At 40.0% G+C, this 19,124-nt stretch overlaps 1 protein-coding gene across 1 annotated transcript in view; it reads left to right on the top strand.

Moving 5' to 3' along the window:
• The first annotated feature begins 2,080 nt into the window (after positions 1-2,080).
• LOC107552017 (syntaxin-binding protein 5-like) overlaps positions 2,081-19,124 on the top strand; it is a 97,830-nt gene continuing 80,786 nt past the window's right edge. The window contains exon 1 of the mRNA XM_016233827.1: positions 2,081-2,147. Within this exon, the coding sequence (XP_016089313.1) occupies positions 2,081-2,147 (67 nt within the window). The remainder of the gene's footprint in view (positions 2,148-19,124) is intronic.

Consider the following 19,124-nt stretch of genomic DNA (forward strand, 5'->3'; position numbering starts at 1 on the left):
TTGTGCAATCAAACAACTGAACACAGGAGGTGGTGGATTCAAGAATACAGATGCACCTTGTTAACATATGAGGCGTGGTTCTCAAGATAATTGAACCGCTCGCTCAATTTAGGCTGTTAAAACAAAGGCAGGTGAATGTTTGGCAATTATAAAATTTTCAGATTTTAATGAAGAAGGATGTCATATTAACTTTATAGAAAGGAGAAAGAAAAAAAAATCCTGTGACTATGTTCCTGATCTGTTAACAATAAAGCAAAATAAGAAGCAATCAATGTCGGTTGAAGCCACCGCATGTTGTACGAACAGACTGCTTCTGAGCTGTGAAAGCAAGAGCCACTGATCGAGTTCTGGCATAGATTAGAAAACACAAGAGCCAAACAAACAGTTTCAATATGACGAGTCCAGCGGTCTTGACCGCTCCACCACCACAGGGGTTACAGTCATGACCTGGACTTTTTATAGCTCTGTCTCATCTGCCATCTGGGGTCAAGAGACACTTTAGAGTTCAAGCACACTGAAGCAAGAGAAGTCTTGTCTGCTGCTCCCTGCTTTGAGCCCTCACTGGCCGACAAAGCACAATAATCCACATTAGATGCTCCAATGGTGCTGATGTCTACTGGGGCCCACAGTCGATTGACTGAGCTGAACCTTCACCGTACACAGGCCCACACTGTGTGATTGACAGCCATATTGTTGTAGCCCCAGCTTTATCGGGCCTGTTGTTTTTGTGTGCAGCAGGCGCTGCTCTTCTGTGCGGGTAGGGGCAGTCAGGGGGGTTTCTACTAACATCTGCAGGTGGCATATTTGAGCATGCAATGCCTTTATACGAAGAAAGTTGCATAGACAGGGTCTTGAGAGAGAGGCTGATGCCATGGTCAGCTTCGAATTCTGGTTTCATTACTGTGTACAACTGAACGAAGGAGAACCAGTTGACAAAGTCGATTGTCCTCTGTGTGTTTTCTTCTCTAGTCACGTTTGCCCTCTCGAGTCTCCGTGACATCTCGTTTCACTGTGAAATCGTTCTTACAATTAACAAGTGTGTGGTCTCGCGGTCTGGTCGAATCATCTAGTGTGTGCCTTCAGGGGATTATAAGGCTAAAAATCGGTTAAATTAAATTTAGCATACACTTTTATTCAAAGCGACTTACAGTGCATTCAGGCTACACATTTTTTTTACCAGTATGTGTGTTCCCTGGGAACTGAACCCACGACCTTTGCATTGCTAACGCAATGCTCTACCACTGAGCCACAGGAGCATTGAAAATGATAAAAACGGTTGAAACTGTCTTCATGCCTGTGGTCTCCCATGGTTTTAAAAGATTTGAAAATCGTCTAGAGTGTCCCAGGAATTTTAAACTGTGCTAATTTAAATTCCAATCTGATTTCATGAAGAAGATTCATATGGCAACATACCATTTTTAGAAAATAAAACATAAGCATTAAGGTCCCACCCCTAAACCGAACCGATAGGCCATAAAGCAGATCAAATGTGACTTACAAATAAGATTATGCAGTTTTGTAATGATGCAAAAACTTTAAATAATTAAACTACCATGAGAGTCTGTTTTCATGTCTCTCGTATCACACTCATACTCATTTGTTTCATACAAACACAACTGCCGCCATCTTGTGTCTACTACTGTAGTGAAAATCACATCAGTTGACTTCAATATTAATGTAATATAGCTACAGTGTTTATCTTGTTGCTAGGCTGATGATGTTGTACATCTTAAGCCAGGCTCACACTAGGAGTTTTAGGCCAATTTATCCCCAATTTCCCCCTCCCGAGAATCAGAGAAAAAATCTTGAGGACCTCAGTCGGTTCCGATGTTCGGCGTGGATTATTTGGTAGTGTGAGGCATTCACAGATTACGTCTTGCACCTTCCGAACTGCTCGGACACAAATTCGGGGCCTCACCGATCAAATCAAACATGTTTGATATTTGGGATATTTATTTTTCACAAAAGCTAGTACGCAACTGCAAAACAAGCTGCTGTATGGGTTCATTGGAAAGTGGAGATGGAGGAATGGCTTGTGGATGTTTTGCAATAACACAACTGTCTGTATAATGTGTCAAAAATGTGCCACAACCGTAAGGACAAAGAGAAGCGCTGGGGTGAAATCGCCTCAGGTTTGAATGTATCAGGTGAGTGTAGAAAGCTGCTAGCATGCTAGCTAACATATATAAACATTATTTGCTGAAAGGCCAATGACGTTCTGCTGTGTGAGATCACGTGAGGCGCTCCCACTGACATGATAATTTTAATAATATTTTGTAGTCTGTGATGCGCCATGATTTTCAAATCTTGAAGTGTGTGCATGTTTAAGATTTGAGAGAAGAAAATCTGTGAAGTCTCTCCTTATGTATGTGCTTCAGCCAAATTTCATAATCGGTTAGGATTTTAAAACTCCTGTAGTGTGAGCCTGGCTTTAGAGGACTATTTTTGTTTTTAGTGGAATCTTTAAGCTAATATACAGGTAAAATAATAAAATTAGTTTTGTTCAATTTAATATCAATAATAATAATTATTCACATAATGTATTTCACAATGTAAAAATAACATTTTAAAGCATATAATTATTTGATTGTTTGTTTATGTTCGTTTTAATATTGTTTCTTGTTAATTCATGTTAATTTATACAGCTAAACATTTAGATTAATAAAAGCTGTAAAAGTAGTCTATTGTTTATTGTTAGTTCATCATGCTTAATGTGTTAATAGATTAATAGTTATTGTAAAATATTACCAGTTTATTATTTAATAAGTTGTACAAAAAAAGTTTTTGGACATTTCTGAATATAAATGTACCTACTTCCATTTTTTTTTAAATATTAAATTGAATTCCACTAAAACTCTGCAACATAAAAGAGGCCTTTACTTGTACAAACTCAATAATTAAATACAGGCCGTGTCAAAAGAAACTAGATTAGGCAAAACCAATTACCACTTGTTCAAGGAGTTTTTTCTTCTTGTAAAAGACTAAAGAATAGATGTATGATTGTGGCTTAAACTGTGTCTGTTGGACTGCTACGAGGGATCTGCGCTCGTTTCCTCAAAGGTCTTCGGCTGGCATTCAAACGCATTGTTACTCGCATTCTGCTCGGTCACCATGGAAACCAATGTAATAATCACACATGAACAGTTACAAGGTTCCCCACCATAGAGAGAGCTGTGTGCTAAGATAACCAAAGAGTGTGTATTAGTGTGTGCTGGCACGTAGCAGCACATTTCTGTTGCTTACCCATGCTTGTGCGAGTGTGTGTGCGCTGGTGAACTGTGCATGCAGATAACTCAAATGAATGCAGTGTTAGTCTACAGACACATTATGATAGCCGAGTTTTTTCCCTAGCAAAGCCAAAGATCTTCCCTTGGGTGAAACACCGCAACAGCTTTACATCATTACAAACAAAACAATAAAAACCAACATATTGCTTTGAGAGGACTGTGATTCTAATAAAGATCGGGTTCGGATGTTTGTTTTCTACAAACGCTTTGTGACAGTGTCAGGGCAATTAATAATCTACATTACACGGCACTATCCGAGCCGCTGGACAGCCAGGGTCCAGCAGGCAAGCAAAGCTTTTAATACGACACGGCCTAGAGAATATAATTAAACACCAGTAACAGAGTTAATGTGGGTTCCCGCCCATTTCCTCTTTCAGGTCCAAGGGAACATGAGGTTAACCAAACGGACATCAATCCAGCACTCCACTTATTCCATTACGGTTCGCTAAGGACTTGAACGGGAAATAGAAATTAAACACTCTAAAAAGGCATCAAAACAGGGTTTCTGTTTTGGATTTCTAGTCGTTTTAAAACACTAGAACAAACAGCGTAACTGGTATTTCTACATATAAATAAGCACTTCCAGTTATTACCGTTTTTCCATACTGGACTGAATTTCAAAGACCTTTATCTTGTCACTGAGGTAATACCCTCAAAGGGGCACCTTTGTATGGTATCTATTCCTAACGGGTCCATATTAGTACCTTAAAGAACCTTAAGGGATAGATAAAATATAAAGGTGTATCCTTGAAGGTGCTGCCTCAATGACAAGCTGTTGTAACCCTAAAGGTACAATTTTCGCACACTTAAGAGACAGTTAACCGTCAATAACTTTTTAATCTCAAAAGGGCCCAATGTACTCTATACAAAATGAAAAATGGTTCTTGATAACAAAAAGCTGCTGAAGTGCATCAAGAATTAAAAAAGACCTCTAAGACGTTTTTGGATAGTACTCTTTGTATTATATCTAATCAAACTCTTAAAGGGATAGTTCACCAACAACTATACATTCTGTTATAATTTATTTACCCTCATGTCGTTCTATATCTGAATGATTTCTTTCTTTATAAAATAACAAAACAGATTTGATTAACCATTTTGGAGGAATGTTGGTAACCAAACTATTTTGATTACCAGTTTTGAAAGAATGTTGGTAACCAATGCTTACTAGTTTTGCGTACTAGTTTTAAAAGAAAGTTTGTAACCACACAGTTTACCAGTTTTGGAAGAATGCTGGAAACCAACCAGTTTTTCTTACCAAAAGTTTTGATTACAGGTTTTGAAAGAGAGTTTGTAAACATACAGTTCTGATTACCAGTTATGGAAGAATGTTGGCAACCAAACAGTTTTGCTTACCATTCTTCTTGCATGTTTGACAGAAGAAAGTCCTACAGTTTGGAACAACATAAGTGATGGTAGAAATACCATTTCTGAGTGAACTATCCCTTTACACAAAGTACAATATCACCAATGTCAGCAATTATAATATATGGCACATATGCGGCAGGCACGTCTTTCAAGCGAGAAGAAAACTCCATTCTTCTGGTCTAAAATGAGACTGGCAAGAGTCCTAAACATGTGAAAGTAATTTAACAGAGCCATAATAACAGAATCTCTGAGCTTCACTGTTCTGGCATTATCTGTGCATGGAGTGTGATGACAGAAGACGGTGTGTGGGGTAACATGGCCTGATGCCACAGCCTGCATCCGCAATTCAATTTGAGACCACGCGGCGGATCTAGAGCCTGCGACAGTGAGGTGGAGAATTGACTCTGTCTGAGCGTGTAGATTGAACCTGCTGGCAGACAGAGGAAAGAAGCAGAGCGGGCTGGATCTGAGGCGGAGAGATAGGAGAGCTTTCGCCGGCTCCCCCCAATCAGATAAACAAAGCCCACGGAACGGTGATTTATAGCACGCGTGGAGGGCCTGACAGCTGCACATCTCATCAGCATGGAGCCGGGCGTAATTAGCACAAGGCTGGAGCTTGAGGGGAGGAATCGAGCTTTGCCGTGCCACACCAGTCTTCGGGAAGCTTGTAGGGAGCTTAAGCACCCAAACGTCACCAACCAACCACAATGAAGATGAGGCCGAAATATCTTGGAGACTAGTTCCAATTCGCTGAAGACAATGAGGAATTATATTGTTTTCAATTTCACTCTCACTTCCTCACTCACACCCACACACCTGCCCCTTTCTCGCTGTCTATATCTTTCCCTCCAGCGATTTCCACTCCAACTCCTATTGTGTGCATATACAGAGTGAGTAGATGGGTTTGTCAGGTGAGCCAGAACAGAGAAAGCCAGTAATCCTGTCGGCGTAAGAACCTCCCAAGGCTTCTGGGATTGCACTCTTATATCCGTCCCTCACTTAGCGGCTGAATTTCGCATGATGTGATGGTGGGAATTGTGCGAGTGCATTCTCAGCACAGGAGTAGTGCAGTGTTTGTATACAGTCCTTTGAGGCAGATGGCCTTATATGGGGGCCGACAGGCTTGATGGCGTGATTAATGGTTGGCTGTGCGCTGGATGGAGAGCCGTATCGATCCACCGCTGGGTCAGATCCTCCGCACGCACGGCAGAGGCAGCACTGTAATTTGACTGTATCTTTATCTGCTACTCACCACCCTGAGGTGACTCTGTCAAGTTAATTTACCCAGCGACAACCGCAGAACAAAGACTTCTTAATCAAGTACAAACACAGTTATGGTATCATCTTAACACACTGATAACTCTAGAATAGCATACCGGCTCGCCGATCAAATTAAATAAGAGACGATGGCATTTACCGAGGCACGACACAACCTCGGCTAAGTCGCAGCAGACATATTATGAGAAAATCTCCTTGTTGACAGATTAGAGCGGTGCTTCTCAGATGGTTTTTCTTCAAGCTTCAGATTTTATATTGGAATTGAATTAATGACCCATTTACACCTCAGACTAAAAAAAAATCCTTTTATTAAAAACTTTACTATTTTCAATTTTATTTTATTACATTTTCCTTATAAACAACAGCAGAAGTGATTTATTATTTTCTTAGTTTTAGCCATATTACTGATGAATCTGCACCAAAATACAGTAATTTCATTGGATTCACATATTTAATGCAAATACATATTACAGGAAGTGTATTTGTTTTGCAGTCCTAACCCCGTCACTCAGCAGCCATATTTCCAAAGCCTTCTGGCAGCTATTAAGTATGCAAGACCAACTCCTTTCTAATTGAATGGGGAAATACTGAAAACTTGCCAAACTCAGATTTACATATTTCTAATCAGCAACAAAATCTAATAGGAACTGTCCCATACTGTAAAAGTTGTTTCAAACAGCATTAAGAAAGCATATATACTGATACTGATGACACTGACACTGATAGTTTCTATGGGAACCGGAGATTATAATGGCAGTTGCAGTGATGCGATGACTTTACCATTTGGCGATTGGCTTTTTCATTTAGAAGGAAGGACGTATTCTGACATATTGTGTGTCACACTGTCTCCATTCAGAGCAATATGAGTTTACTGTCTTGGTATATAGAGTCTTTGTCCTAACCAAGCATGATTATCTGGTTAATAGCATTGTACTATTTGTATTTAGCATTTTGTCCCTGCTATCAGAACAGACTTGACCCATCAGTTGAGAGTTATAATGATCGTAAGTAGGTCAGAATGACATGAGACTTGGATTCTGGCCAAAACAAATGTAGACAGCTAAGCGGTGGCGAAGAGAGAGTGCTCTCCGGATTTCAGTGCAGGGCGAGCGTATATTTCCAGCAAAGCTCTGTGATGAGAGAGGAAACAGTTCCTAATGAACTTGTGTGAATTAATGGCAGCAGCATTATTAGTCTGCCACAGAGTAATTAATTAGTCCCAGGATAGCCAACCTCTCTTACGCATTGAGGTTTAACATGACCCCGCCTCCGACACTCCAGTTTAAAGGAATAGTTCACCTTTGTCTCGCTCCATACATGTATGACTTGCATTTTTCAGTGAAACAGTAGAACTTTAGAAAAGTAGAATTTCTAAAGCGTTTCCAGACTGTTCTTTTTAATATATGAATGAAGACTACAAAGAGGAGCAATAAAAGTATTATAAAATTGGTCCATATGACTTGCACTGTACATTATATTTCAAGCCTTCTGAAGTCAATAAAGCTTTCAAAGGTCCAAAAAAGAAAACTGACTGAAATTGAAATATGCACTTCAATAAATAAATACTTAACTAATGCTCTCTATTGAGTGTTAAGGGAATTGACTCTAATATCCAATCTGGGAAGTTATTCTATTTTATTATTAATTTGTTTTCAATATTTTACATATTCAACCTTTTAATCCACTTCACAAAAACCAATCTGAATGACTTAATTGGACTGACATTTCACATTCAAGTCACTGACTTGGCTGATTTGCAGTAGTGAAATGTATTGAACAATAATAAATTGCAGTCTGTTTCACCAAAGCTAACATATATGACTTCAGTTGTTATGTGGACCACTTTTATGATTCTGTTATGTGTTTATGTGTACTTTTTTGAAACTTGAAAGTGGAATGAATAAGAGTAACTAGCTATGGTTTGGAATGACATGCGGGTAGCAAATGATGGCAGAATCTAATATTTGTTTGAAATATTCCTTGAAATATACATCATCTATAGGCCCCTGAAAGAGCTAATAATGTTTTTAATGAACTCTGTTATCATATCTCTTGGACCGGAAGGTGTGTGGATAAAAGGACTCTCTGAAAAGAGAGGAGAGAATGGAAAGCACAGTTAATCTGGGTAATCTTTTTTGGGAGGCACAATGTAGACATTCATTTTATAATCTATCTCAGTATGTCAAATACAATAACAAAAGCTTTCGCCATACTGCTGATGCTGACAGCAAGGTTCACCGCTCGGTCCAATACTAATTTAATGGTTCCTTTGCAGTCCCTTTGGGAACAGCAATAAAGCCTGGTCTGCAATATTGTCAATGCCGTTGAACGCTCTCTCTTGCTCTCTCTCTCTTGCTCTCTCTCTCTCTCTCTCCAGCTCCCTCTCTATGCAAATCCTTGTGTAAATATGAAAAAGTAATATCCTCTGATGTAGATTTGAATTATTCTGACTATTTGAAAGTCAATATGGATAGCAGTCGTCTGATTAGTGCTAAAGACCGGAGCTCCACTTCACTTTGAATTTCACACATTTGCTGCAAGAGCTCAGGGCGTGCAGATTTATCCACATGTTAAAACTGAATCATTTGGATATCGTAAGAATGATTTATTAGATTTCATTGCCATAATAACACATTATGTTGGTGAAATTCTTTCTCATATTCACATATCATACCTTCCATGTTTTACATGACTTAATTTCCCCTTATCATACGGTCCTCTTGGGTGTCTATTACCATATCACCAATTTGGTCCCAGAGAACCATGAAGGCTCTTTCAAAAGACTTTTTCTACACCCGATAGTCTATCAACTTAAAGCTTGGCTAAACACAGATATAGACCTGTTTTACATGTTAAATGGGTACATTAGATGTATGAGTATAATTAGACTTTCTTGGGGAATGATATAAGTATACCTAATTTGCATATAAATGTATTCGACTAAAACTGAAACTGAAACCAAAAATTAAATGACTTGCAAAACTATTCTTGAAAAAAAATAAAAGCTATACTTGAACATTTGAAAGGCAAGATATTTAGTTTTTATTTTTACTATATAAGCATTTTTCTTAAATATTTTTTTGCAGATCCAAGACTGAAAACACCTGGCCTAAGAGACCTGTTTATAACTCTATTTTGACAAATGTTTACTGCATTTTGTCTTTTAAGGTCAGACCAGAAGAACATGATTTACACAAGGTTAAGTTTCTGTATTGATAGCTTTTTCTGTTGCAGGATCAACCAATCATTGCCATAACCCTAGCTGTAAAATAAAAGGGCTGCGATTGGTTGATGGGAATGCAGTTTCAGGAACAACAAAGGATGTCGATCCAGGAACAACTCCTACATGTGTAAATCATGTTAAACAACATCAATATCCAGGGAGAGTAAAAACACAGACCAAAGCCTTGGCGAGTCTGCGAAAATCAAAACCTGCAGAAAAAGCACGGCTATGCCGTTAAATGCTCCACGGTGGTAGAGTTTCTGACTAGGCTTTAATGTTACATTATACGGGTTAATACATTACCATATCATTTCCCACACTTCTCCCTATGGTCTGAAAGGCAAGGCATGAAATGAGAGAGGTGAAATAGAGATATTAGCAGGGTCAGAACCTTCACAGCCAATCACCAGGATGAAATTCAGACGGTGTGTGTGTGACCTTGTAATTTGCATTTCTTTCTAACCTGCTCTCATTCAGCCAAACAGAGCCCAGGCCAGGCCAGAACACACATACAGTCACCCGATAAAGCTAAATTGTCGACTACGGTCTGATGTTTTATGGGAAATGATCGCCTTGAGTCATTTGAGTTGCCGTACATAATTTTCTCGCGTATGAGGATACGAGAGAAAATGAAATTAGGCGGCTAGAATTAGTTGAGGCAATTGTTTTCTGTAAATCATTTGGGTAAACGGCACTAATCAGGTTTTCAGCGCACTGCGGGGTTGAGCTTAGCAGCCAAGGCCTTCACTGTGGTGATTTATTAGCGGAATGCAGAGGATGGAGGGAAATGATGGAGAAGAACTGAGAGGCCGAAGTATAGAAAATGAGGAACCTCCCAAGTAGGCCTGGATGCTGAGTAAGTAGTACAGCAGATGGATCACAACCAGGGTTTCCCAGGATTCCCTAGGTCTGGGGATGCCCGCACTGATTCAGAGGAGCATGTCAGCATTGACTCTGCCAGCGTGACCCTAATCATCTGCTTCTTCCTTTGAGACATGGAAGCAGTTCATATTGCTACGGCGAGGATGGCGTGAATCTTTCTGATCTATTGCTGGCTCTCCGGGTGTTTGGAGGACAATAAATCAGCACGATTGGTTGGATGGGAAATCAGAGGAGTCTGGAGCTCCATTCACTGGTTTTTAATGGCCACGCGAGGTGATTTGTGTTCCTGCGAAGTCACAGTGGCGGGAAATGCATGAGGTTGTCAGCCAAAGCTACGCAGCAGCTCCGGGAGTCTGACTCACACGTGGGATAGTAACAGCAGGGATACGTAACACTGATGGACTGTCAGGTTAAAACTCAGACAGAATTGAGAGGATTCCAGTTGAAGATGAACGAGCTTCATTCTGATCATCCATGGTGCCCGTCTGGATTTGGGTTTGACACCACCGTCTGTTCCATTACTGTGCCAAATCCAGATGTGACCTTAATACTGTTGTCAGGAGAAGATCCCAACCCAGCAGACACCCGTATAAGTCTTATAGGTCACGAAGGTCTCTGATGGTATTGGGTAGTGTGTGAGAAGCCAAGTCAATTGCCATCAGACACAAACCATTTTCCTGGATCAATGCAGCTGGATCCATCGGGCTCAGGAGAGGAAGTAAGAAGGGACAAGTGTCTGAGGCCAAGCCGCCCTGGCTCTCGCTCCTCAATTGGGGCTCTTGTGCCATCTGATGGCTCTGTTCCAACCCGTCTGATCTTTACAAAAGCTAAAAGGTCTGGAGACAGTACAGGTTTACATTGACTACAAGAAGGTCATGTGCTTATCTGCTTCTCTAACCTTAGGGTCTCTTCTACGCCCACCGTAGCCAAGAAGTCGGGCACTGTTCTGCAAGATAACGCACTAAAGTCCACGGCACGATACTTGGAGTCTCATTCCAGTCTTGTGAATTAAATCTGATGATAATTGTCAGCAGCTGCTCATATTTTAGGACTGTAACGGAGACATTTACGCTCTCGAGCGTACAATCACAAACGATTAACCTGGTGAAGAAATAAAGAGGTGAAGAAGTGGAACGCATTGCATCTCTCCCTGGACAGGTTCACCCAAGTGATTTTCCTCCAAATTAACATCAAAACCTTTATTCAAATGCTGTCATTCTGAATCACGTTCCCATAGCAACACAACTGCAACAGCAAAGCAAGAAAATACATGCCCAAGTATTTGATGATGAGCCCCGTATTACGGTTTCGTTCCAATACATGCTATTGTTGTTTTGGAGAGGGTGTTCGTTTGAAGCTGCTTCACCGTTGAGTGATTTCTGGATTGTATGAAATACAATATGTTTTTCTCCATTTAACAAAGGCACCCGAGATGCGCCTAGCTACCGACGCAGTTAAGCGGTGTGTAATATCGGGGAACTTCGAGGAGCTAGGCTGATCTCAATCCCCGTCTTCATTTTTGGCAGACCGTGCGGAGAGCCTCTCGTTCACGTGCTCTCGGGCTGTCCTCAACCTGGTTGTCATGGGAACAGGTGTCATGTGACCAAAAGTCAGACGAACTTGGGCAAAGGAGGGGAACTGGCCCCATGGAGGCAGTCAGCAGCGCTCTTGTCTCTTCTGACACGTTACCTTGGAAACAAGCTGGGGAGACAGGAAGCAAGGATTAGAGTAAGCCCCTGTTTGTTTGAATAAGAGTGAGGATGCTGCTCGGACTCCAGACTGTGCTTTGTCGAGGGGGGATCATGGGGGGTTTTGTGTGTACAAGAGTCATGTTTTCCGCACTGTGGAAGTGTGAGTTTTGATATCAATATGACAGGCCTGTGTTTCCGCAGCCCAGCTGCGTAAGGCCACAAATAACAGGCATCATAAATAATTCATCCACTGTAGTGCAAATGATTGCGAGAATTGTATGTCTCAGCTGCCTTATTTACACCCCTCTCAACCCATAATTAGATCTGTGATACTGTAACACCCCCCCCCCAAACCTTGTGGTGAACTTACTTATCCAAGTATAACCAACATGCATTATTTTGACTTTATGAGGGTCTTTGACTTTACTTTTTTTTGTCTGCATGTTCAAATTTAATCAAGAAATGTAAAAATGTAAAAATAAAAAATGGATTTCATGCATACAAAAACACATTTTTCCAGGATGATGATCATGTTTTTCATTTCTGAATTAAAATGTATTTTTATATTTTTGGGTGGTGTAAAGTTAAAAAAAAATGTCAGGATGATGCAACTGTACTGACAACATAACATGCAAAAAGAGTTTTTTAAAAGAATGAAATTCTTGCAAAGACAACCTTATGAATTATATTTTATTATTACTTTCTTAGATGATTTTAAGGTAATATCTTTCTTAAAAATAATATTTTAACAAAAACAAATGCTTCACTTCTTAATATGTTTTATTAACTGTCTGCCAAATCACAGAAAATATGTAGAAAACATATTAAAACAACATAACTTCAAAAATAAATGTAAACAATTTTTTCAAAATAATGATTATAACAGCATAAAGATTTGTACACTCTCATGTAAGGAAAGCATGTTGTAATTAAATTTGAAACTTTTCCTCAAAAAGTATAAAAGTTTTTGGAAACCAACATGAAAACAAAGGTAATATTTCGAAAAAAACTTAAAAAAAAAAAAATGTTTCATCTATCATGGACACTGTTATTTTCATTACCCTATGGTTCATACTCAGGATGTGTGTTAGATGGCATGAAACGCGAAGCCCCTTGAGCAGTGGCACGGCTAAGGGACAGAAAGAGCCCTGTGCCGTGTTTTCCCCCCGAGTGCTGCCAGAGTAATTATTTAACATCAAACAGCCAGGCTGCAAGGTTAATAAAGGGGATGTAACTGAGCTCCCAGAGGCACTTCAGGACTTATATTTACTGTTGATTTGGACGTACTTGAGAAGGAGTCTGACAGTCTCTCAATATCGCTGACAGTTCTGTGGATGGATGGGGGTGAGATGCGCTGGCCTGGGGATATTTTATAGGTCCCGGTGCCTGTCGATCTCGACAGCTGGAGCCTGTTGCTACTGCACTCGATCCCGCGTGGGGCGAGCAAATTGCAGACAGTGGCTCCTCGTATTCTCGGTGGTGCTAGAACATGCCAATGATAAAATCGCATTATATGTGCAGATTAAACTGTAGGTAAATAGGAGCTTCTAGCCTGTCATCAATATAATATCTCTCTCATTCTCCATCTCTCCGAGCAGAAAGACCTGGGGAACTAAAAGACAAAAGCATCAGTGTTAAAATCAGATATGAAACCTCTGTGCCTATGGGTTCAAGTGCTCGTTCAACAATGGGTGACCCACTTTTTTTAATTGCTTATCCGCAAACACAAAGGGGAAAAAAGATAAATAACACAGCCTTGTTCCACCACCATCCCTGTGCTTAAATACACAGCATTGCACAATAACTGTATGATCAAGGCGTTTTCACACTTCAAAGCATAAAAGTGAATATATTAAGGATGTTCAGCCCCAAAAACTTAAAGAGTGTGTGGAGAAGAGTTTTACAGCAGGATTATCGACAAACAAGCTTAAAGGGGTCATATGATGCTGCTAAAAAGAACATTATTTCGTGTATTTGGTGTAATGAAATGTGTTTATGCGCTTTAAGGTTAAAAAAACACATTATTTTCCACACACTGTACATTATTGTTTCTCCTCTATGCCCCGCCTTTCTGAAATGCATCGATTTTTACAAAGCTCATTGGTCTGAAAAGCGAGGTGTGCTCTGATTGGCCAGCTATCCAGTGCGTTGTGATTTGCCGAACACCTCAAGCGTGTGACAGAAATGTTACGCCCCTTGCCATATTGTGATGCCCTGTCCGGCCGGAGCGACGAGACAAAAACATTAAAACCCATTATAAACGAGGCATTTGTTGCATCCAGTGGGGGCATAATTAAGGATTATAATGATTTATACTGTCTTTTTATGTGGTGCGTTGCATCGCGCCACGTAAACATAAAACCATGTCTGCATTTGTGATTGGAGAAATGACAAACAACAAGTGCTACTCTACACTGATCAAAACTCTCATTTGAATCGTTAGTGGCAAATTCTTTAAATATAAAAAACGTACTTACAGTCTGTGAGTCAGAAGACTACTCTACCAGGATCAGGAAACAGTCCTCCATAAAATGCGCTGGACACATCTGAATATTTGGGTTGAACTGTTCTGGAACAGTGTTGTAAATACAACTTAGCCACTGATTTCTAGTCATGTCTTTTGGAAGGCCAAACAAAGTAGTTTCGCTTTCACAACGAAACAGCGTCACACACCGCGGCCTTGAGTGAGTGGAGGCCGAAGGCCTAGAGTGAGCCTCTGCTTGAGTGAGCATAGGCGGGCGGGCTTGCGGCAACCACATGTGACGACCCCGGGCTGGACTCCGCTTCGTCCACGGTGAAAGCCAATCCGGCGATCCACAGCGTGAAGTTGATGTATTTCCTCAGTGACCAGCACGGATCAGCTCTAGGCATGACGAAGCAGATAGTCCTCTTTTGGAAGGCCAAACAATGTACTACGACTTTAGTCTTTGCAACTTTACAGATCTTCTTTATGCACCAAGAGCTTGTAACACTCCAAAGAGAAAGGAAAAATTTTCATCGCATCATATGACCCCTTTAACATATGTACAGTAAATTGCAGCCTTGAATACATGCTTTTGCCAACTACCATCTACTGTATGTTAGCAATCACATAGCAGGCTCCAAGTACCAAGGTTTATGGGAATCTCCATAGAATATCCTTCTCAAGGAGTCAAGCTCCTTTTTTCATCATGTTTGAAGTGATCTTGACAGAACTAAAAGCATCAGTATAATTTTTCTGATATCTTAAGGCACTCGTCCTCATAATTTCCTTCATTTCCATTTATCAATTCAAAACAGCTCATAAATGACCCTTAAGGGATTTCGTATCAAACTGCAGTACCTTCATTTAGCGCTGATGAAATGCACTTTGATGTTGTTCCATTGACATTTCAAAGCGAAATTGCACAGAAATTCGATTCATATTGTTGAAATTATTTAGCATGAAGCTCACTTCCACCGCAATGTCTTGTCCTTTGGTCTCAAACCAATTATGGTAATATTGCTTCAATTGGCTAGATAAATACTCTGGCTCGAAAGCTCTCAAAGAATAGATCTGGGGAATAATTCGCAATGCGAGCTGTTTTTTCACATCCAATTTTCATAATGAATATTTATTTAATCAGTTACGAAGCTCAGTGCGAAAAGGCACAGCCCCTGAGGACGTGCGGCGGCTTTAGCCAGCGGCCTGTGACATTTCACAATGGTAATGCCATGAAATATTTCACCATCTTGGTGGCATTTCTCATCATCACCATGTTTTATCTGATCCTGAATGCAGGGTGAACGTAGTGCGCTGAAAACTTCATGAAGCATTATGACTTGTGATTCATGGAAGGATAGTCTACCGTAGTCTAATTTTTCATCTCAAATGCAAAGCTTTTCATGAATTATTCGAGAGAATTACGCAACGCACATCACACGGCCTGCCCGACTGTGTCTGGTCATCAGGAAACAGCAGACGGAGAGATATGAAGATACATCAGTTGACATTTTCGCTCGACTCCTTTAGGCGATCCACAGCGTGAAGTTGATGTATTTCCTCAGTGACCAGCACGGATCAGCTCTAGGCATGACGAAGCAGATAGTCCTCTTTTGGAAGGCCAAACAATGTACTACGACTTTAGTCTTTGCAACTTTACAGATCTTCTTTATGCACCAAGAGCTTGTAACACTCCAAAGAGAAAGGAAAAATTTTCATCGCATCATATGACCCCTTTAACATATGTACAGTAAATTGCAGCCTTGAATACATGCTTTTGCCAACTACCATCTACTGTATGTTAGCAATCACATAGCAGGCTCCAAGTACCAAGGTTTATGGGAATCTCCATAGAATATCCTTCTCAAGGAGTCAAGCTCCTTTTTTCATCATGTTTGAAGTGATCTTGACAGAACTAAAAGCATCAGTATAATTTTTCTGATATCTTAAGGCACTCGTCCTCATAATTTCCTTCATTTCCATTTATCAATTCAAAACAGCTCATAAATGACCCTTAAGGGATTTCGTATCAAACTGCAGTACCTTCATTTAGCGCTGATGAAATGCACTTTGATGTTGTTCCATTGACATTTCAAAGCGAAATTGCACAGAAATTCGATTCATATTGTTGAAATTATTTAGCATGAAGCTCACTTCCACCGCAATGTCTTGTCCTTTGGTCTCAAACCAATTATGGTAATATTGCTTCAATTGGCTAGATAAATACTCTGGCTCGAAAGCTCTCAAAGAATAGATCTGGGGAATAATTCGCAATGCGAGCTGTTTTTTCACATCCAATTTTCATAATGAATATTTATTTAATCAGTTACGAAGCTCAGTGCGAAAAGGCACAGCCCCTGAGGACGTGCGGCGGCTTTAGCCAGCGGCCTGTGACATTTCACAATGGTAATGCCATGAAATATTTCACCATCTTGGTGGCATTTCTCATCATCACCATGTTTTATCTGATCCTGAATGCAGGGTGAACGTAGTGCGCTGAAAACTTCATGAAGCATTATGACTTGTGATTCATGGAAGGATAGTCTACCGTAGTCTAATTTTTCATCTCAAATGCAAAGCTTTTCATGAATTATTCGAGAGAATTACGCAACGCACATCACACGGCCTGCCCGACTGTGTCTGGTCATCAGGAAACAGCAGACGGAGAGATATGAAGATACATCAGTTGACATTTTCGCTCGACTCCTTTACAAGCAGACAGCTCTGACAGACAAGCCGCTAACAGCGTTCTATTGACCCCAAAATCATTGAATCCCTTTAAAAGAATGCAATGACAGATCGGTGGGCCGTCCTTTACAGAAAGAGCACTCAATAAGTTGACATATTTGTGTTTAGTTTCTCACTTTTGCCTGACAGAGCTGTCAAAGCATTCATTCCTTGGAAATATCACGAATGTTCTAATCTCGAATGGCTGTCAGGCGTTTTTCCAGGAATAAATGTGAAACTTTAAAGCAAGTAATGAGAAGGCGTATTGCAATTTTCTGAGAAGTGATTCGGAGTGCTACCTTAAAAAGGAATGGATCTTCCCACGAGGGGCATGCGGAATGATGAATTGCATATGATATGACACGGAGAGCTTGAGAGGGAAAGGGAGGTAGCGCTTTTTAATGCTGTTGTCTAGTTGCTTTCATTCTCTGCACTGCTCCCTGCGTTGTCTTCGGTTTTTCATTCTCAAGCTATTCTCCCCCATATTGTCCCATTCATCTGCCCTGACACCAAGACAATGGCTGAGGGACCATCACATGCCTCTCAGCACTTTGAAAAATGAACTCCTTCTCACTATCCTCTTACATTCTCAGCAGTATAAAACACCCCACATCTCTCAGCACGTCTACACCGGCGCTCTGAATCAGGCTTCTTGTGATTGAAGCCAAACGGGAGCGTGGTGGAGATTTCTTTTTCAGAGTGAAGGTTAAAATCAGTCTGTAGAAAGATCACAGGGGCCACAGCTCTCGACTGGTGCGAAAGCGCAGACGTGTGTCCCTGAGGTGCAGACAATAGCAAATTGCCTTTCAAATAGAAAGGGTCACTTCCGCTCTCAATGGAACAGAAATGTTGATCGTGTTAAAGGGATAGTTCAGCCAAAAATGAAAATTCTGTCATCATTTACTCTCATGTCGTTCCAAACCAGTATGGGTTGCTTTCTTATGTTGAACACAAAAGAAGATATTTTGAAGATTGCTGGTAATCAAACAGTTGGTGGTTGCCATTGACTTCCATAGTATTTTTTTTCCTACTATGGAAGTCAATGGCAACCACCAACTGTTTGATTACCAGCAATCTTCAAAATATCTTATTTTATGTTCAACATAAGAAAGCAACTCATACAGGTTTGGAACGACATGAGGGTGAGTAAATTATGACAGCATTTTCATTTTTGGGTGAACTATCCCTTTAAGAGAGAATTGTGAAAAGTATATCGCGATATTGGACATTTCAGAGAATATAGGTTTTATTCAGAAAAGGTTTTAAATGGACAATGCTGAAGAAAAAACATTAAGGATTTTTTAAAGCAAATGCCCATATTAAAACCTAGTCAACCGACTCAATGTCCAAATAAGAACCTGATTTGAAAATCTAGATGGTATAGTTCACCCAAAAATGAAAATTCTGTCATCATTTACTCAAACTCATACTGGTTTCGAACAAGTGGAGGGTCCTTCTTCTGCTGAACACAAAACAAGATATTTTGAAGAATGTTGGTAAACAACTAGTTGATGGTAGCCACTGACTTCCATTATAAGAAAACAAATACAATGGACGTCAGTGGCTACTGTCAATTGTTACCAGTGGTGGAAAGAGTACTGAAAAAATATACTCAAGTAAAAGTACCACTACCTTCCAAAAAAATGTAGTGTGAGTAGAGTAAAAGTACTTGTCCAAAAAACTACTTGAGTAAGAGTAAAAGTCTAGCCTATTTAAAAGTACTCATGAGTATTGAGTAGTGAGTACTGAGCTGTGGATTCTACCCCCTCATAATAAACGCTGTACACCGCAATTTATAGATTTTAAAAACGTTGTACATTCTGTAATTCACATTATCTTGTTTGTCATAAAGAATGAAGAATATCTTTCATCCAGCAGTTTTAATTTTGACTGCCAACTCTTTAAAATACATTTAAAAAAGCACGGAAACAGTATTCAGTTGAAGAAAATATGAAAGTTATTCTCAGTACAATCATCCCCATTTAAACCATAAAGTTCGAAAAATTTTTATTTAAAATCATGTGTAAGGCCACTGAGACAGCATGCTGCTGTTGCACATAAAATATTAAAGGGGTCATATGATACGATTCAAATTTTTCCTTTCTCTTTGGAGTGTTACAAGCTCTTGGTGCATAACGAAGATCTGTAAAGTTGCAAAGACTAAAGTCTCAAATCCAAAGAGATATTCTTTATAAAAGTTAAGAGTC

The sequence above is a fragment of the Sinocyclocheilus grahami genome, unplaced genomic scaffold (assembly GCF_001515645.1).
Source record: "Sinocyclocheilus grahami isolate Dianchi unplaced genomic scaffold, SAMN03320097.WGS_v1.1 scaffold440.1, whole genome shotgun sequence".
Classification (NCBI taxonomy): domain Eukaryota; kingdom Metazoa; phylum Chordata; class Actinopteri; order Cypriniformes; family Cyprinidae; genus Sinocyclocheilus; species Sinocyclocheilus grahami.